The sequence below is a fragment of the Cebus imitator genome, unplaced genomic scaffold (assembly GCF_001604975.1).
Source record: "Cebus imitator isolate Cc_AM_T3 unplaced genomic scaffold, Cebus_imitator-1.0 Scaffold9, whole genome shotgun sequence".
Taxonomy (NCBI): Eukaryota; Metazoa; Chordata; class Mammalia; order Primates; family Cebidae; genus Cebus; species Cebus imitator.
This window is the reverse complement of record NW_016107324.1, coordinates 3,014,746-3,032,752: the sequence shown is the minus strand read 5'-3', so window position 1 is coordinate 3,032,752 and position 18,007 is coordinate 3,014,746. Positions and strand designations below refer to the sequence as shown.

The 18,007-nt window shown below is 43.3% G+C and overlaps 1 protein-coding gene across 1 annotated transcript in view; it reads right to left on the bottom strand.

Moving 5' to 3' along the window:
* The window catches only part of TRAM1 (translocation associated membrane protein 1), a 32,923-nt gene extending 28,814 nt beyond the window's left edge, over positions 1-4,109 (bottom strand). The window contains exon 1 of the mRNA XM_017544613.2: positions 3,726-4,109. Within this exon, the coding sequence (XP_017400102.1) occupies positions 3,726-3,848 (123 nt within the window). The 5' untranslated portion in view covers positions 3,849-4,109. The remainder of the gene's footprint in view (positions 1-3,725) is intronic.
* Between the last annotated feature and the right edge of the window lie 13,898 nt (positions 4,110-18,007).

Sequence of the window (18,007 nt, the reverse complement as noted above, 5' to 3'; positions counted from 1 at the left end):
GCCTTTAAAGGAAATACTTCTCTTGTGACCCCGTAATTCTTCACCCCTCCTCCACATCCTCACTTTCAGAAAGCTTTCCAAGCATCCCTACCGTTTTATCATTCAGTTTTTCTTAACTCAAATGTGAAACCATTCATTGTACACTATGATTTGAATTATGTGGACAAATACTGACTGTAATAAAACTATGATTCCAAAATTTACAAGCAATTTTTGATTAACGTAAAGTTCCCTGGAAATTAAACTCTTACATTACCGTCAAACAGACTACTTTATTAGCCTTTTATTACTGTCTTTTATTATTAACTACTTTTATTACCGTCAAACAGACTACTAGATGCTAACTTCCAGGCCCTTCTCTCACATAAAAATGCTTTTTATTTCCTGATTCTGGTGAGTTTTGAAATAATAATAATAGTTACTACTTACTGCATGCCTCTTACAAGCCAAGCACTGAACTAGGCAGAATACATACTGGTTAATTTAATTATCAGTGTAACCCAATAAGCCTCATTTTACAGATGAGGAAACTTCAGTTCTGAGCTATCCTCAGTCACCCAGTTAGCAAGCTGCAGAGCCCTAACTTGAACATGAATCCCTTCAGCTCCAGAATCCTTGCTTTTACAGGGTATCTCCATTGCTTCTTCATTTTGGCTAGCAATAGAGTATTTATTTATTTCTTAATTTATTTGTCGATTTCACCATAAATCCTCTGACATTTCTTCAATGTATTTGCACAAAAGGCTTAACAGTTCTGCAAAACAATCAATTTCTCTATTATTCCAGCACAAATACTGTAATTCTATAATTACGTTAACTTTGAGATTCAGCAGCAATTGTTTTAAAAGTAAAATAGCAAACGAACCTAGTCAACACATTCCCATATATAGATAACATGCTTTGAAATCCTAACACCTTAACATATGGCAAGAAAAAGGAACAACTTGCACAAACTTCGCTTTTGTGTATCACTTTAACGCTCACTTTTGAATTGGCTTTAAAAGCCTCTATTTAGTATCTTTGTCTATGTAGAGCTTCAAATTTTACAAATTTAAGTAAAAGTGAAAGTCCACTATTAAAAAAAAAATCACTAACATGTGAGGCAAGGTATAGGTGGTGGACTTCTCTAGAAATATACGAAGAGAATATAAAATAGTTTATATAAAATCAAACTTCTACTGTGTGTCAGAATTTCTGATTTACATTTCATTTCATTCAAAGTATTGCAAATATACCTTGCAGGTCACAGTACCCCTAAAATATATTTTTAAAGTCAGAAATTCTTAACATGTGGAGATTGTTTATGACAAGTTACATAAAATCAGATATACTACATATGTTAAAGTATTACTTTAAGATAAAAGCAGAAAATATATACAAGTATCAAATTCAGAAAGTGAATACAAATGTTTAGCATTGGTTTTTTTTTTTTTGAGACAGGGTCTTGCTCTGTCCTTCAGGCTAGAGTGCAGTGGTGCAACCTTGGCTCACTGCAGCCTCCACCTCAGCCTCCCAGCTGTGACCACAGGTGCGTGTTATCACTCCCAGGTAATTAAAAAAAAAATCATTTGTCGAGACAGGGTCTCCCTATGTTGCTTAGGCTGGTCTCGAACTCCTGGGCTCCAGTGATTCTCCCACCCATTTACAGGCCTGAGCCAGCCCAACAGGCCTAGCACTGTATTTACCTTCACACCATATTATCTGAACCTTGCAAAAAATGGCTGTGAGAAGAACAGTACAGGTGACATTATTTTCTTATACACAGCAAAAAAAAATCGAGGCTCAGACTTGAGTCATCCAGTAGCTAGGTAGCAGAGCCCAGGCTTAAGGCCTGTGAATGTTAGTTCCCCTCACCTACCCTTTATACCTGCTATGTCCTTAGCAGTGGTTTCAAACGTACACGACACAATCAGGAGTATATATATAAAATCTAGATCTAGATCCAGAAAAACTCTTTTGAAGAGAGGCGAAAATAAGGTAAAATACTGCTATTTAGTTTTAAAATTTAAAAAACCAAATAGGCTCCATTTAAAAAAAAATTATTCACCTTCTCAAGGATTTTTTTTTTTTTTTTTTGAAACAGTCTCACTCTGTCATCCAAGCTGGAGGGGAGTGGCGCAATCTCGGCTCACTGCAAACTCTGCCTCCCAGGTTCAGGGGATTCTGCCTCAGCCTTCCAAGTAGCTGGGACTATGGGCTCGCGCCACCACACCTGGCTAATTTTCGTAATTTAGTAGAGACAGGGTTGCACTGTGTTAGCCAGGATGGTCTCGATCTCCTGACCTTGTGATCCGCCCGCCTCAGCCTTCCAAAGTGCTGGGATTACAGGCATGAGCCACTGCGCTGGGCCTTCTCAAGGATTCGTAACGTTGTTCTTTTTTTTTTGAGGCAGTCTCACTCTGTTGTCCAGTCTGGAGTGCAGTGGCGAGATCCGTGCACTGCAACCTCCGCCTGTCAGGTTCAAGCGATTCCTCTGCCTCAGCCTCGAGTAGCTAGCTGGGACTATAGGCGCGCGCCACCAGGCCCGGCTAGTTTTTTGGATTTTAGCAGAGACTGGGTTTCACCATGTTGGCCAGGATGGTCTCAATCTCCTGATCTCGTGATCCACCAGCCTCGGCCTCCCAAAATGCTGGGATTACAGGCGTGAGCCACCGCGCCCAGACATCGCTCATGTTTTTTTAAGCACTTCCTATGTCCTAGGCACTATCCTAGACTCTGGAAATACAGACTTGTAAAAGTATTCCAAAATCTCTCCTCACACTTGGTACACGTAGGAGAGAGGACGTGTATATTGGGGAATGAGGAGAAAACGTAGGATGTTACTCGTTCACCTTGCAAAGTTTACCATCCAAATTCAACAGCTGTTAAATAAGTCATCGAAATACCAGATACGTGGGAAGAGCATTTACACACTCCTGACATTCCCACCCTCTCCTACTTCAAGAAACAAAATTACTCAACTCTTTAGTACTGCTGTTCAGAACCTCAATTTATCCATCACACCTTGTTTCTTTAAAGCATCAGGGCAAAAAATTCGTTAACTGGTAATAATACCAGTTTAAAAGACAAAAATTAAAACAATCCGCCGCGCCTCCACTATGGTGGTGCCCGGCAGCCACCGCCCTTCAAGTCGACAGCAGATGCCCGGCTCCGATTTCTCGCTCACCCCAATCTTGGCGGTACCTGGAGCCCCCCAGTCACTCGGGGCCTGCGGCCTGGGGACCGGTGCTCCCAAGACCCGTGGGCCAGGCCTCCGCCTTTCCCGGCTCTCGCAGGGCGCGAGCTCACCGCGGCCGAGGCTGGCCATCCACCGAAGTCCGCCCACCCGCCCCGAGCCAGCTCGGCAGCGCAGGGGCCGCCCCCGCCCGCCCGCCCGCCCGCCCGCCGGCCCCTCGCGGGCTGCCACGTAACCCTTCGCGGGAACCAGGAACTGCGCGGCGGGGCCCGCGGGAGGGGGCGGCAGCGGGTCAGGAAGGGGGCAACGCGGCGGTCCCCACCCCCCTGCGGGCGGCGACGAGGCCCACTGGGACTTTGCATCCCCGGGCTGGCCGCCGGGGAGCTGCCGCGGGCGTGGAGCAGGGCAGGCCCGCACCTTGGGGACTGGGGGTCCGCCCCTAACCCCAGCCGGACCCCCCACGCAGTCCTGGCCGGAGAAGCCGAGGCTGGCAGCCGGAGCCCGGGCCGGGGGCAGCGGGGCAGGCGGTTGGGGCTCGGGGCGGGCTCACCTCAAACATGAGCCCCAGCAGGAAGACCATCGCCACACAGGAGACGATGTCCGCGTGATTCTGCAGGACGAATTCGTGGCTCAGCACGGGGGGGCTCTTGGTGCTCTTCTTGCGAATCGCCATGGTGGGGCCGCCGCCCGCGCCTGCAGGTGCTCAGCCCCGGCTCTGCTCTTCCCAGTTGCTCACCGACTCGCCGCCACCTTCGCCGCCGCCTCCCCCTGGCTGCTCCTTACAGCCCCGCTGCAGCCGCTCGCTGGGGCTTCACTTCCCATCCCACAGCCAGTACGCAGCCGCCGGGCCGCCCGGGAAGGAAAAAAAAAAGCCCGTCCGCAGCGGGGGCGAGCATGCGCACTAGGAAGACGGCGCTCGCTCGTGCCGCAGCGGCCCCCGCGAGCCCACAGCGCCGCCTGGGGACCGGAGGCCGTTGGCCCGCTGCCGGGCGAGTGTGCCGGAACGTGAGCTGCGCGCCCTGCTTCGCGCCGGGTGGGTGGTTGGGGGTCGTTTGGGGAACGAGCTTCCTGCGCCTGCTCAGCAGCCTGAGACCGCGGCCGGGTCTGAGGGCTGTCGCGTGCCGTGGTGCGCCTGGCCGCGAGCCCCGTGCCCTCCCGCCCTCCTGCCTTCCTGGCCACTCAGGGATTGGGTGCCAGTGGCCTGTCCCACACCGTCACTTCTTCAAGTCGCTGCCACCCTCTGGATAATCGAAAACTATGAGTACCACCTGACTCCACAAGGGTACGGCGTATTCTCCAGTTTTAGCATTTGCCTTAAAAATTACCTCAGAGTTAAGCACTCCCAGGGACTTATTTCTACTGTGTAAGTTTGGACTTTTGTTTTTTTAAAGCTGAGCCTATTCGGTCGGCCTGGCCATCCCCACCCATCCCCACCCCGGTCCCCACCCCCGTCCCCGTCCCCGTCCCCATCCCCCACTGGCCTCAGACTGAAGAGGAAGAGATCAGTTTGGGTTTACTTGTTTCATATATATTTAAATTAACAACATGTTTTAATACTCTAAGGGAGATATTTAAAAAGTTAAAAAGGATTGTGAATTAGGCGTGTCCTGCTCTTATCGTTTTGCCCAAACCAGGAGTCCTTCGTATTCTTTTTCCTGAAGAATTGCTTTACTCTTTACCCATGAGCCGAATCTAGAAACCAAAGTCACGCTGGATTGAGCCCTTTCAGCGCCCTTCCATGTCCAATCATCGCCAACCCCGGGCAGCCCTATCACTCGGCTTCCCCACTGCCACAGTGCGAGGGGACTTGCCTCTTGCCTACAGTGTTACAAATCTGGTGTAACCACTTACTGGATCACGAGGTCAGAAGATCAAGACCATTCTGGCTAACATGGTGAAACCCCGTCTCTACTAAAAGTACAAAAAATTAGCCGGGCGTGGTGGCACGCACCTGTAGCTACAGCTACTCGGAGGCTGAGGCCGGAGAATCGCTTGAACCCAGGAGGCGGGATTGCAGTGAGCCGAGATCACGCCACTGCACTTTAGCCTGGGCGACAGAGCAAGACTCCGTCTCAAAAAAAATAAAATAAATAAAATAAAGAATGTGGGTTGTTAAATCAGAATTCTGTCACTTACTACTTGTATGATCAAGGGCAAGTTACTTAATCTCTATGGGACCCGATTTCCTCATATTTAAAAATATATTCATTTATGTACTTACTGAGGGTTGACTATGTCCTGGACACTGGAGATAGAGAACTGAGTGAAAAATACAAATTAAATTATTCTTATGGACTTTCATTCTAGTAGGGGGGAGAATTTTAAACAAGATTTCAAAAGTGAAACATCTTAAATTGAATTGCGCACCCAGGAGAAAAATAAAACAAGGGGAATAGGAAAGTGTGAGGCACTTATACTTTCCCGAAGACCTGAAGGAGGTGAGGGAGCAAGCCCTGTGGATATCATCTATAAAGTGGAGATAATTGTAGTGCCCATTTTAGCAATTAAATGAGATAATTAAAGGAAACTGCTTAGCGGGGAGTTAGGGCTTTATAAATTTAGTCAGTGATTATTATTTTCCTCCTTCTGGGCAATCACTAGTTTCATTTCCCTTCAGATCACATTTCAATGTTTATACTAGAATGCTGCTTCTAACCGGCAGAAGATTTTTCAGTGGGTTCCCTTTTACTTCATGGAAAGCTAGCATCACAAAATAGCCCTTTCTGATTTGATCCTTGCCTACCTCGACAGACTGGAGCCTTGCATCTTAGGCCACAATCTCTGTACCAGCATTATTGACTACGCACAATATACACTTGCCTCTCCGTTTCTGTGGGTGCTGCATCTGTGGAGTCAACCAACCTGGAGTAAAAAATATTCTAGGAGAAAGCTGCATTTATACCGAACATGTACAGACTGTCCCCCCCCCCGTGATTATTCCCTAAACGATACAGTACAGCAAACTATTTATATAGCATTTATGTTGTGTTAGATATTATAAGTAATCTAGAAATGATTGAAAGTCTAGGGGAGTATTTAGGAGGTTATATGCAAATATTACATCATCTTATATAAGGTACCTGAGCATGGGTGGATTTTGGTATCTGCGGGAGTCCTGGAACCAATCCCCTGTGAAGACTGAGGGCTGACTGTACATGCCATACCATGCTCTCTTCCCATGCTCTCCCCTGCCTTTGTGTATACTGCTGCCTCTGGAATGCTTTCTCCTCTCCTCTCAGACACAGCAGGCTCCTGCTGTTCCTTCATGTCTTATTTACAGAGGACCTCTTTGAAACCTTCACTGAATCCTGTGGCCTAAGCAATTTATCTTTTGCGATTCAATTGCATTTTTGAAATAGCTTTATTGCAATATAATTTAGGTCATTTAGTTCAGCTATTTGAGGTATCCAATTCTGTGGTTTTCGGTATATTTACAAAGTTGTGCAACAATCACTATAATATAACTTTAGAACATTCTTATAATCCCTGAAAGAAACCTTGAACACATTACCAGGGACTCTCCACTTCCCCTCATAGTCTTGGCAGCCCTTGGCAACAACTGATCTATTTTCTAACTCTCTGTATTTGCTTATTGTGGACATTTCTTTTCTTTTTATTCTTTGTTTCTTTTTTGAGATGGGGTCTTTCTCTGTTGCCTAGGCTGGAGCACAGTGGTGTGATCATAGCTCCCTGCAACCTTGGACTCCTGGCCTCAGGAGATTCCCCACCTTCGCCTCCCAAAATGCTGGGATTACAAGAGTGAGCCACCATGGCCAGGCTGGACATTACAAGTAAATAGAATCATGGTCTTCCGTGATTGACCTCTTTCACTGAAGATAATGTTTCCAATGTTCATCCATGTTATAACATTTATTAGTACTTCGTTCCTTTTTATGGCCACATAATATTCCATTGTATGGATATAGCACATCTTATTCATCAGTTGATGAACACTAGTGTACAAGTTTTTGTCTGAACTCAGTTCATTTGGGTATACACCTAGTAGTGGAATTGCTGATCATAAGGCAACTATATGTTTGATCTTTTGAGGGACTCGCACACTAATTTTCAAAATGACTGCATTTCCCACCGTATTAGCAAGGTGTGGGAGTTCCAGTTTCTTCCCATCCTTGCCAATACTTGTTATTTTCTGACTTTGAATCTTATGTAACCTAGTGAGTATGAAGTAGTAACTCATTGTGATTTTGCTTTGCATTTCCCTGAGCACAGTGATGTTGACTACTAGCCCTATCAGGTGTTCAGGAGCCATTTATGTATCTTTTTTTGTAGAAATATCTATTCAAATCCTTTACCATTTCTAAGTTGGATTAATTTTTTTAAGTTTATTGAGTTTTAAGGGTTTAAAAATATATATTCTATATGTCCATGTTGTTCTGTAATTTATTTTAAAAAATAAAAAAATAGATTCTAGACCTTAGAAGATATTTGAAAATATTTCGTTTCAGTCTGTCTCTTTACTTTTTTCATGGTTTTCTTTGAAGCACAAAAGTTTTTAATTCAGTGAAGTCCAACTTACTGTTTTCTCTTTAATCACTTGCTATCAATGTCCTATATAAGAAATCAGTGCCTAACCCAAGATCACAAAGATTTACACCTATGTTTCACAGTTTTAGCTCTTACACTTGGGTCTATAAGGACTCACTTGTATTTTGTACAACATTTCATTTTAGCAATAATCATACTGTATTCTATTCTTTGCAAGTCTGTCTTCCCACCAAACTGCTGCTCCTCAGGAACTGGGAGTCATTTCATTTTCCCTGCTCCTAGCATTTAGTGCTATACTATCAAATATTTAGTGGTCAATATTTATTGAGGGAATTAAAAGAAAAAATACTTCACTAAACAAGAATAAAACCTTAAGAGTTTAACCAAGAAAAAAATATAAAAATCATATTTGGCTCTACAAAGTTAATCATTTTAAATATATTTAAAGAGGACTTGCGATGCACCAAGCAAGTCCTGAGTTGTAGGATATAATTATTAACAGGACAGACTTAGTCTTTGTTCTTGAAACACATACCTGGAATAGAAGACAGACAATAAACAATGACCAATGTGATGGATATTTACAAAGGGACAGCGCAATGTGCAGTAGAAGTGTTCTAGGTCATTTGGAAATGAATGGTTCTACTAATGTCAGTTTTAAAACTGAAATTAGCCCTTTCAAACCATAAAATCTAGTTATTTTTCACTTCCTTGTTGGTGAAGTGAACCAACAAAGTGGTCTTCTTTTAACTGCTTAAACATATCATATACTGGCCGGCCATAGGACTTGAGATGACCCTTGGATTTGGCAAGATGGAGGTTATGTGGTTATGTTAGTTTGGGTTGTCCAGGAAATAGATGCTAAGACAGAGTTAGAAGCATAAGAGACTTATTGGCAACAACATTTGTGAAAATTAAAGGGGAGGGAAGTCAGCCGGGAAAGCCTTCAGACTGTAATGAAAGGAAGAAAGAAGGATCAGGCAGGAAGAGCCTCAGACTGAGGTGCAGCTGAGAAAGTTTTGGCCAGCCTTGTGTGGAGCTCCAGCACAGAGACTTCCCATTGAGGATTTCCACACCGGACGGAGAAGATGAGTCCTTGGACTGCGGCAGTGCTCTGTCACGCACTGCAGGCTCCTACCCTGTGCTCTTGCCATCTTCCGCAGGAGCTCCTCACTTCTGTCAGGAGACCCTCTCTCTACAAAGCTCCCTTGGGCTTTGGTAATTATCCTTCTTGCTCCTTCAGGCACCCTATTGATGATAGCGTTGGGGTACTTCACAACCCACTGTTGTTTCCTTGCCCCTACCCACAGCCTTGAAGAGTGCCTTTATACACATTTCCCCAAACCACCCAATTTAAATGTGCCATTTGCTTCTGCTAGAACCCTGATTCTTTTGGAGTCACTGGTGACTAAGAAGAGAGTATTTTCCTTGGAAATGGTAGGAGCAAATAGCTGACTGGAGTGGGTTCAAGAAAGAATGGGAAACGGCAAGAGGGAGGCATGAGAATAAGCAACTCACTTGAGGGGATTTCCTTGCAAGGGAAGACAGAGTAATGGGCAAGCGGTGAAGAGAGGCCTGGGGAAGGGTTTTGCTTTTCTTTTTGGATAAGCTATACTATGGTGTTTGCATGCAGATGAGAATGATCTGTAAGAAAGAGAAGTTTATTCTACAGGAGTTGCTTGGAGAAGCAAAGTCGTTGAGCAGCTCAGAGTTGATGGAATCTAGTGCACAGCTGACCACAGTGACAAGATAGGGTGCCCACAGCAACCAGAAGGAGGGCAGAATTTAGGGGTAGGTTGAGAATGGCAAGATTAAGTTGTCTGCTTCTGACCGCTTCTACTTCCTCAGTAAAATAGCAAACAAAATCATCAGGAGTGGAGACAGTGTGATGGCATTTGAGAAGAGAATGGAGTCAAACTGTGGACGGTGAATGGATTGAAGGAATGTTATCAGACAGCAGGGCCCACTTGAGATTTGGGGCCATACATTTAAAGTAAGACTAGTAAGCAGAGCCACATAATTTTCTCCAGTCACATCTCCCTGTTTGGATACAGGTGTGGAGAAGGCACAGTTGGGTTTTGCCAGGCCAGTATGACAAAGGATGTGGAGGATGTGCATGGTTGAGGGCAGAGATGATGAAGTGAAGGCTGTGAGATGGTGGTCATGCTTGTTATACTGTCACCCTCTGCCCTGAGAGTCCACCCTTTTCTTCTGTGAGAGGCAAATGTCTGCAGACTGCATTACTGGGACTCCCTTGCCCTTGACTTCCTGTTGGAATAGGACTGGAAGTCTGTGGAAGACACTGGCCAAAAATCAGAGACTTTTGGGTACTTATTTATACTCCCATCCTTCCTTGCCTTACTATGGTTCCGACAGTGGCTATGTTTGTTCTCCTGTGGCCACTGCCTGTGTCAGGTAGATTTTCTGTTACTGTTTCAGCTCTAAGTGGGCTCCAGGGAGCTCATTCCCTCCCCTACCACTTCAGGCTGTTGGTTGTAATAGCTTCCCATGCTCCTACTCCCTGGATACTTCACCATCCCTTGTTGGTTCCTTCAACCTGTTACTCTTCTGTGAATAGGTCCTTCATTAAACTCTCTCCAACTAAACTCTTTTGAGTGAGTCATCTGTTTCTTGCCAATTCTCTGACAGAGATGGAGGACAGGAAACTAGTGCTAGGGTCTCTGACTTGGAGGCACCTATGGGGCTGAAGAATTGTTGTGGAGGGTAGATGGCTGAGGAGGAAGTAGTGAGAGTGTAGGTTCCTGGAAATGACTTCACAGGTTGTGCAGTCATTGGCAATGAGATGCACAGGGTAAAAAGGTGGGAGTGGGTAGCTGAGGTGGATGGAGGAGGAGAGCTTTGGGAGTGAGAAGTCAAGGGAGTAGGAGGCTAAGGTGCTTGGCACACACTTTACATAGATGCTAAATCACCAAGAATGACTGAAGACGAGTGGACAGGGAGCCAGTGAGGGAGCTGGCCACTGACATCTACTGTGAATGAGGAAGAGCCTGAGAGACTGGCAGATGATTGCCAAAGGAGGGTAGTGGGTAGTGTAGCTTGAGGGCATGGACTTCCAGAAAAGCTGAGGTTTTTGAGCAAGGGAGAATTGTTGTCAGCAGCAATGAGGATCATGAAAGACACCCACTCCATCCCTAGGCTCTGTGTTATGTGGTGCGTTGGAGGGCAGAAAGAGCCACCTATTGAGAAGGCTCTAGGGAAAGCAGGTTTCAGTTTTCATTTAGAGCTGCCTCCAGGTTTCTGGGCAAGAAGGTGAAGAAAACATTCGGAAAGAGGCAGTGGGTATCTGGGATTTGGTAGATGGCACACCTGGAGCTTTGGGGGATACACTGGAAGAGTTCGGGGACTGGGAAGGGTCTTTTAGCTTAAGCAAAATAAGGGAATGAACAGAGTCTTCTGGGAAGGAGATTGTGGTGATGATGAATAACAATGGAGGTTTGACTCTGGAGGTGACTAAGGTGTAAAGAGTTTTGAAGCATGGTGGAATGATCTTGAGGTCTTCTAGGGGAAAGTGGGGGTTTAATGATAATTTTAGCTTCTTTTTTTGATTGGCCTCTTGAGTTTATAGTTAAGGGTGGCTGCCATTAAATTCTACAAGGGTAGGTCATGGTGGTGGGGAAAGTGGTCCTACCAAGACATATGGGTTGTGGAGGCCGCCTTCAAGTAGAATTTTTTTGTTTGTTTTAGAGACGGAGGTCAGGCTGGTCTCAAATTCCTGGCCTCAAGCAATCCTGTCGCTTCAGCCTCCCGAAGTGCTGGGATTACAGGGGTGAGGTACCCCACCAGGGACCCCTGAAGCAGATTGATTGCTCATGTGTGTTCAGATCTGGAGGCTACATTCTAAGTAAGTGAGACTTTGGCAAACATAGCCTGGACCCTGAAATTCTCAGGATACTTTTAATGACTGCAGGACAGAAGGCAGCTTATTTGGGATTAGGTCTATCCAGGAAAATTTGTGGCACAAGATTGCTATAATTATGAGAAATATAAAAGAACAGAAATATGATCTTTGCCCTCAATGAGGTTGTGTTTAGTTGGTCTTACAAGACATGTATAAGAATAAAAAACCTGTTCTGAGATACTGTAATGTGAAAGTAGGTGCAAGAAAATGCCTGACAGAAATAAGTTAGAACTAAAATGGGAGTGTTTGATTTCAGCCTCTCCTTGGGGACAAACTGATGAAAAGCAAGAAACGAATCTTTGTTACATGCTTATTAAATTCCGGGAAATTTGCGTTTACATATATTATTTGGTCTTCAAAATCATCTTAAAATAGGTATTGTTATCTTTATTTAAAGATAGAGAATCTGAGGCTCAGAGATGTTAGGTAATTTGCCCAAGGTCATAGGACTAGGTATCTGTGTACCTGCCAAACCCATTTTTTTTAATGTTTTTTGAGACAGGGCCTTGCTCTGTTGCCCAGGCTGGCTTCAAACCCTTGGGCTCAAGAGAATCTCCCAAGTAGCTGGAACTACAGATGTGCACCACTGTGCAGCAACCATACTCATTCTTGTTTCATGTAAACAGTTCTGCAGGGTCTGTACTTGCCAGAAAGACTCTGACTCTTCAGAGAGTAGTGATTCTCAATCTTATCTCATTTCTCATCTATTCAAGAGACTGGTTCCTGCCTTTGTAGAAACACAAAGCCCACGAAAAAAAAACCCAAACAGGTAATTTTTCTGTTTACATGCTATTGTTGGATCAATACGGTAAGCTTTAAAATATAAAATCGTACTCAGCTGGTGAGGGGGACATTGTATTTTGATGAGGAAGCAAAACCATTTCATTAATATTTGGAAATTATATGATTTTCTTGAGTATAAATTTTGCTGCTATGGAAACGAGGAAACAAATTTATAATGCAGTGTTGCTACTAGTAGGTAAGACTGGCAGGAGATGACATGTCACATTTAGAGGTAGATCTGGCAATTGAGAGAGCTGGTTGGTAATGGCTATGAAAATTCTGTGACCCACCCTGACCTAGGTGTCTCTCTAGGGGTAGAATGTAATCCTGTGACCTATAGAAGCTTAAGGAGCCCAAGCACAAGGTGGACTTTCTCACTTGATTTAACCAAGCACATCAGGCCTGAGTAATACTTCTCTGATAAAGAGAGCTTAGTTTCAGTAAGTTGTGAATGCAAAGTGAAAAATGGAAACAGGAAGTAAAGAGAATATTTTCAAGAAGTATAAGGTTGAAGGGGAGAAGACAGCAGGGTGTGTAAATAAAGAAGAATAAGGCAGTCAAGGTAGGTTTTGTTTTTGTTTATTGAATGATGTCACAGTTGAGCATGTTTATTAATAGATGATGAGAAGGAAGGGAGAGAGGAACAGGCTGAAGACAGGGGGAAGAGTTGGGCAAAATGATTGACAGAGGTCTCTAAAGTTTGGAATCCACTAGAACTTTACATAGGAAGGGACACTTATTTTTTCACTGAAAGGATGGAGGGAGGAGGAAATGCTAGTAGAGACAAGGCAGCCACAGAATGACAGTGGACGTTCTTCCACATGGATGGTGAACTCAGGAAGGGGACTGCAAGGAGGACTGAGTTGAGTTTCTGTTTTGAATAGTTAAAAATGAAAACTACAGACAAAATACATTTAACAGAGTTTACTTGAATATTAAAGGATTCACAAAGTAGGTAGCACTCAAAACCAGAAGAGGTTCACAGAATTGTGTTTCAGCCATGAGAGCAGCAGGCTTCTATAGTCTGAACAAGTAAAGAAACTGGTTGGCCAGAAATTGCTCAGCCAGATTACAACGCCTATAATCTCAGCACTTTGGGAGGCTGAGGCAGGCGGATCACCTGAGGTCAGGAGTTTGAGATCAGCCTGGCCAACATGGTGAAACCCCATCTCTACTAAAAATACAAAAATTAGCTAGGCATGGGGGAGCACGCTTGTAATACCAGCTACTCGGGAGGCTGAGGTAGGAGAATCGCCTGGTGGCAATGAGGTGGCAATGAGCCAAGATTGTGCCACTGCACTCCAGCCTGGGCAACAGAACAATTACTTGATTGGGTACAGCTAAATATTTGCCTTATTTGGGTATAATCTGATGGACGTTTTTAGAAGTATGTTGGTGGTTCGTGATTAGTTAAGCTTAAGTGTCCTTTTACTGTTTATATTGAATTGAGTTTTAGTTTGTCTGTGTAGGAACCTAAGGTGCTAGTTGGCCTTATAGCCGCCCAATTACTTATTTTAACAGAATGAATGAGTGGGGAGTAGCAATAATAAGGGAAGAAGGAAATATGTCAGCAGGAACAGAGTTTTTTTAGGCATAGGGTGGCACTGAATGGTTTGGAGAGGGAGAAGGCTGTCAGCTCCACCTCTGATCTCAAGACATACAAAGTTTGAGGGACGAACGATTTTAATTTTTCTTTTCTTTCTTTCTTTTTTTTTTTTTTAGACAGGGTCTTGCTCTGTCACCCACTGGAGTACAGTGGTGTGATCTTGGCCCACTGCAACCTCCACCTCCTGGGTTCAAGCAATTCCCCTGCCTTAGCCTCCTGAGTATCTTGGGATTACAGGTGCTTGCCACCACAGCCAGTTAATTTTTTATCTTTAGTAGAGACAGGGTTTTACCATGTTGGCCAGGCTGGTCTCAAACTCCTGATCTCATGATCTGCCTGCCTTGGCCTCCCAAAGTGCTGGGATTATAGGCATGAGCCACCGCGCCCAGCTTAAGGAAAGATGTTCTTTTAAGAGGGCTGAAGGGGATTGGTATTTTGAGGGGAGAGTCTAGCATAAAGCAACTGGTCAGAGGGAATGTTTGGTGCAGTGGCAGAAGTTGTAGGAAGCTTATAATGGAATGAATTATATTAGTTGTAACTCTTCATTGCAAGTGACTGAAATGGGAATATAGTGAACCAAAAGTTAAGAGAGTCAAAGGAAAAGCTTCAGGAGTCAGGGCGCATTGTGGATCTTAGGAACTAGAACCAGGCACTTGATTTCATTAGATTCTCTCTTTACCTCTCTCTCTCTTTATTTTTCTTCTGTCTTCTGTTTCAGGTTGCCTTCATTTATTTCTATTGTAAATGGACTTTATTTACATGCCAGAGAACATGGTCACTTGCCAGTTCTATCAGAGGAGTTCCCTGGAAAGACTTAAAGTAAGCTGGTTTAGGTTGCATGCTCATTTCTGGGTCAATTGTTGTGGCCCATCTTGGCCACATGCTTTTCCTTGTGGTAAGGGTGAGTTTAGTACCAGAAGGTGTGAAGGAACAAGTACTGGACAAGTAAGAACACGAACCACCATTGGTGTCCTAGATAGAGAACATGGTAGAAAGGATCTGGAGGTAGAGGAACAGTGGGAGGTGGTTGGATCAGGGAAGAAAAATCCAACAGTAACCGGAATGTGAGTGAATGAGATTAATGGATGGAGTGACTTGTATTTCAGGTAATGGCCAAGGGCTGTGGGGATATCCAGTAGGGTGATTTCTAAAATAATTTCAGTAATCACAGTTAGACAAAGGACTTCAATTTGAATTTGTTGTGTTTTCACAAGGGTTCTAGTTCTTGGGAACAGACAGGAAAATTGTGACAGGTAATTGGTTCCTGGGAGGCTGGCACATTCTGGAGACGGCAGCAGCTTCTGGGGATGCTTCATGAGGTTATTATGCATTGACATCTTCCAGGGAGGCTACCAAGTAGATCATTTTTCACCTGATGAGAATTAAACATTGAGAGCATCATTTTGTGCAAAATGCCTTCCCCAAATGGGATCTTATGCCTCAGGGAATTTGTGACTGGTGGAACTGAATAGATACCTTGTAGCCATCAAAAACTGTTGTGTTGCCCAGTGCCTAGTAGAACCCAGATCTTGGGGTGATGGCCAAGGATTCTTTGGAGCTCCTTGCTTGCTTGCATCAGGCCATGTGCTCCAAGACAAAGCTTAGGGCACAAATGAAAACGCCTACAATGTATACATTTCTTTGCAGTCCCCCAAGCATTTTCGATACACATTACTAATTTTAACTTCATATAAACCTAGAACATAATGTTATCCCTGTTTCAAATGAGGAAACAGAGGCTTAGAAAAATAACTTGCTTAAGGTTTTGTAACTAAGTTTTAACTCCCAGGATGAAGGATGTGAATTTTATCTATAAAATTATGGTAAGATTATCCTAGGAGTAAATATGGTACTTTGTGGCAATTAATTGGTGTAAGTTAAAAGTGAAATAATCATAAGGGAATATTTGAATGTACTGTTAACAACAACAAAATAAAATTAATATTTAGTGGACGCCAAGCACTATGCTAAATACTACAAACTACTCAATACTGACAACAACTCATTGAGTCAGATCCTATTACCATTCTTTTTCTAGAGATGAAGATCAATTAGGCAATTATTACTAAATTGTTAATACCGACACCACGATAAATGGAAACAGCAAGAGGCTGCATATTGAGAAATCAACTAATAGTAGTTGATTTTAATTAGGAAATGAGCACTAGACTAGGGGAAGAAGGGAAAGGAATACATTCTTGAGTCCGTCTAAGACAAATGATAGGTTTTCTCCCTGTGAAACAAACCACTTTTATTTCTTAGGCCACTTATCCCTCCTTCTGAGTATCACTTATACCAATCAGCATTTTCTTTGGTTCTCAATCTGACTTCAAACTACATCCTCAAATTATAGCCTAAATATTTCCCAGTTAAGTGGAGTGGGGCTAAAAAGAAACAAAGGTGACAAAGGGCTAATTCAGCTTGGGACATGGGAGAATGGTAATGCCATTTACCCACATGGTGTGTAGGGAAAGGGAGGTAATCAGGAAATTGTGCAGTAAACTGAGGAGTTTGATTTTAGATGCATTGGCTTTCTTCACATGCATATCTGGTCTTCGGGAGACAGCCAATTAAAGGATCCCTACAGACAGCAAAAGATTCAGGTCTGGGGCTTTGGTGAGTGATTCAAGCTAATCACACATTTGGAAATTATTCAGCATGGTGGTAATGTTAACAACACCAAAATGGATGAGCTCATTCAGGTGGTGAATAAAAAGAACGAACAATGCATTTAGTCTTGGGGTGTCCATATGAAAGAGGCTTAAGAGGGATCAGGAATTTAATTATGTATATGTTATTTTAATAGCAAATTTCAGAGTCCTTTTCAAATAAGTTTCCCACAGACTTCATAAAACGGAATGAAGAAATTTTAAAAGGTCCATAATATTCTTTCCCTCTATAATCCTAGTAACTGATTTATTTTAGGCTCAAATGCTATTGCAAGGAATGTGCTGGTCTAAAGGACAGTACCATTAGGTTATTTTCTCCCATGTTGAAATGTATTAAAAACATACTAAATGAGCCAAGTAATATAATAGGGAAAGAAATGGAAAATAATTACATTAAATAACTGAATTCCAAGAAAAATTGCTGTAAGACTAGCTTCCAGGAAGCCAAGGCAAAAAGTGAACATGGTAAATTAACTAGATATCCCATGTAGAGTTTTGGAAACATGGCTAATTATCAGTATCACAAGGGCCGTCCCTCACCAGGAAAGTCCAGTGAATGGTCTTACAGCTGAGAAGCTATGTTGTTTTTAAAAGTTCCCCAGGAAATTCTGAGAATTAATCAAATTTGACAAGCACTACTCTAATAAAGGAAACATACAAGTTCACAGGAGAGACAAACTTTTTTCTAGCTCTGAAATCAGAAAGAGATTTTGTTCCATTGACACTGAAGAATGTTCGATAATAAAACAGACAATGTCCTCAATGGAATTAAAACAGGTAGAGATTTTGTCTATTTTTTTATTTTTTAATAGAGACAAGGTCTTGGTGTCACCCAGGCTGGAGTTCAGTGATGCTTATCATGGCTCACTGTAACAAACTCCTGGGCTTAAGTGATCCTCCTGCCTCTGCCTCTCATGTAGCTAGGACTACAGGTGCATACCACCATGCCCAGCTAATTGTGCCAGGCTAATTTTTAATTTTTTTTGTAGAGACCAGTATTGCAGTGTTGTCCAAGCTGATCTCAAATTCCTGGTTTCAAGCCATCCTCCTGCCTTCTGCCTCCTAAAGGTCTGGGATTACAGGTGTGTACCACCACACTCAGACTTATATGTCTCTGTTTTTATACTGACTTTTGACAAAATAAAAGCCACCAAACATAACATTAAGTTGCAATTCTGTTGCCACAGTGAAAGAATCATCTAGGTCAGTTGAAATAAACTATATTCATTTGGTGCCCAGAAATTTGCATTTGTAATAAGCTGCCAGTTGAGAGTGATACACATGATCCAGAAAAACATTTTTATACTAAGGATGGTTGTTAACCATCCATGGCATTTTAGGTTTAGATG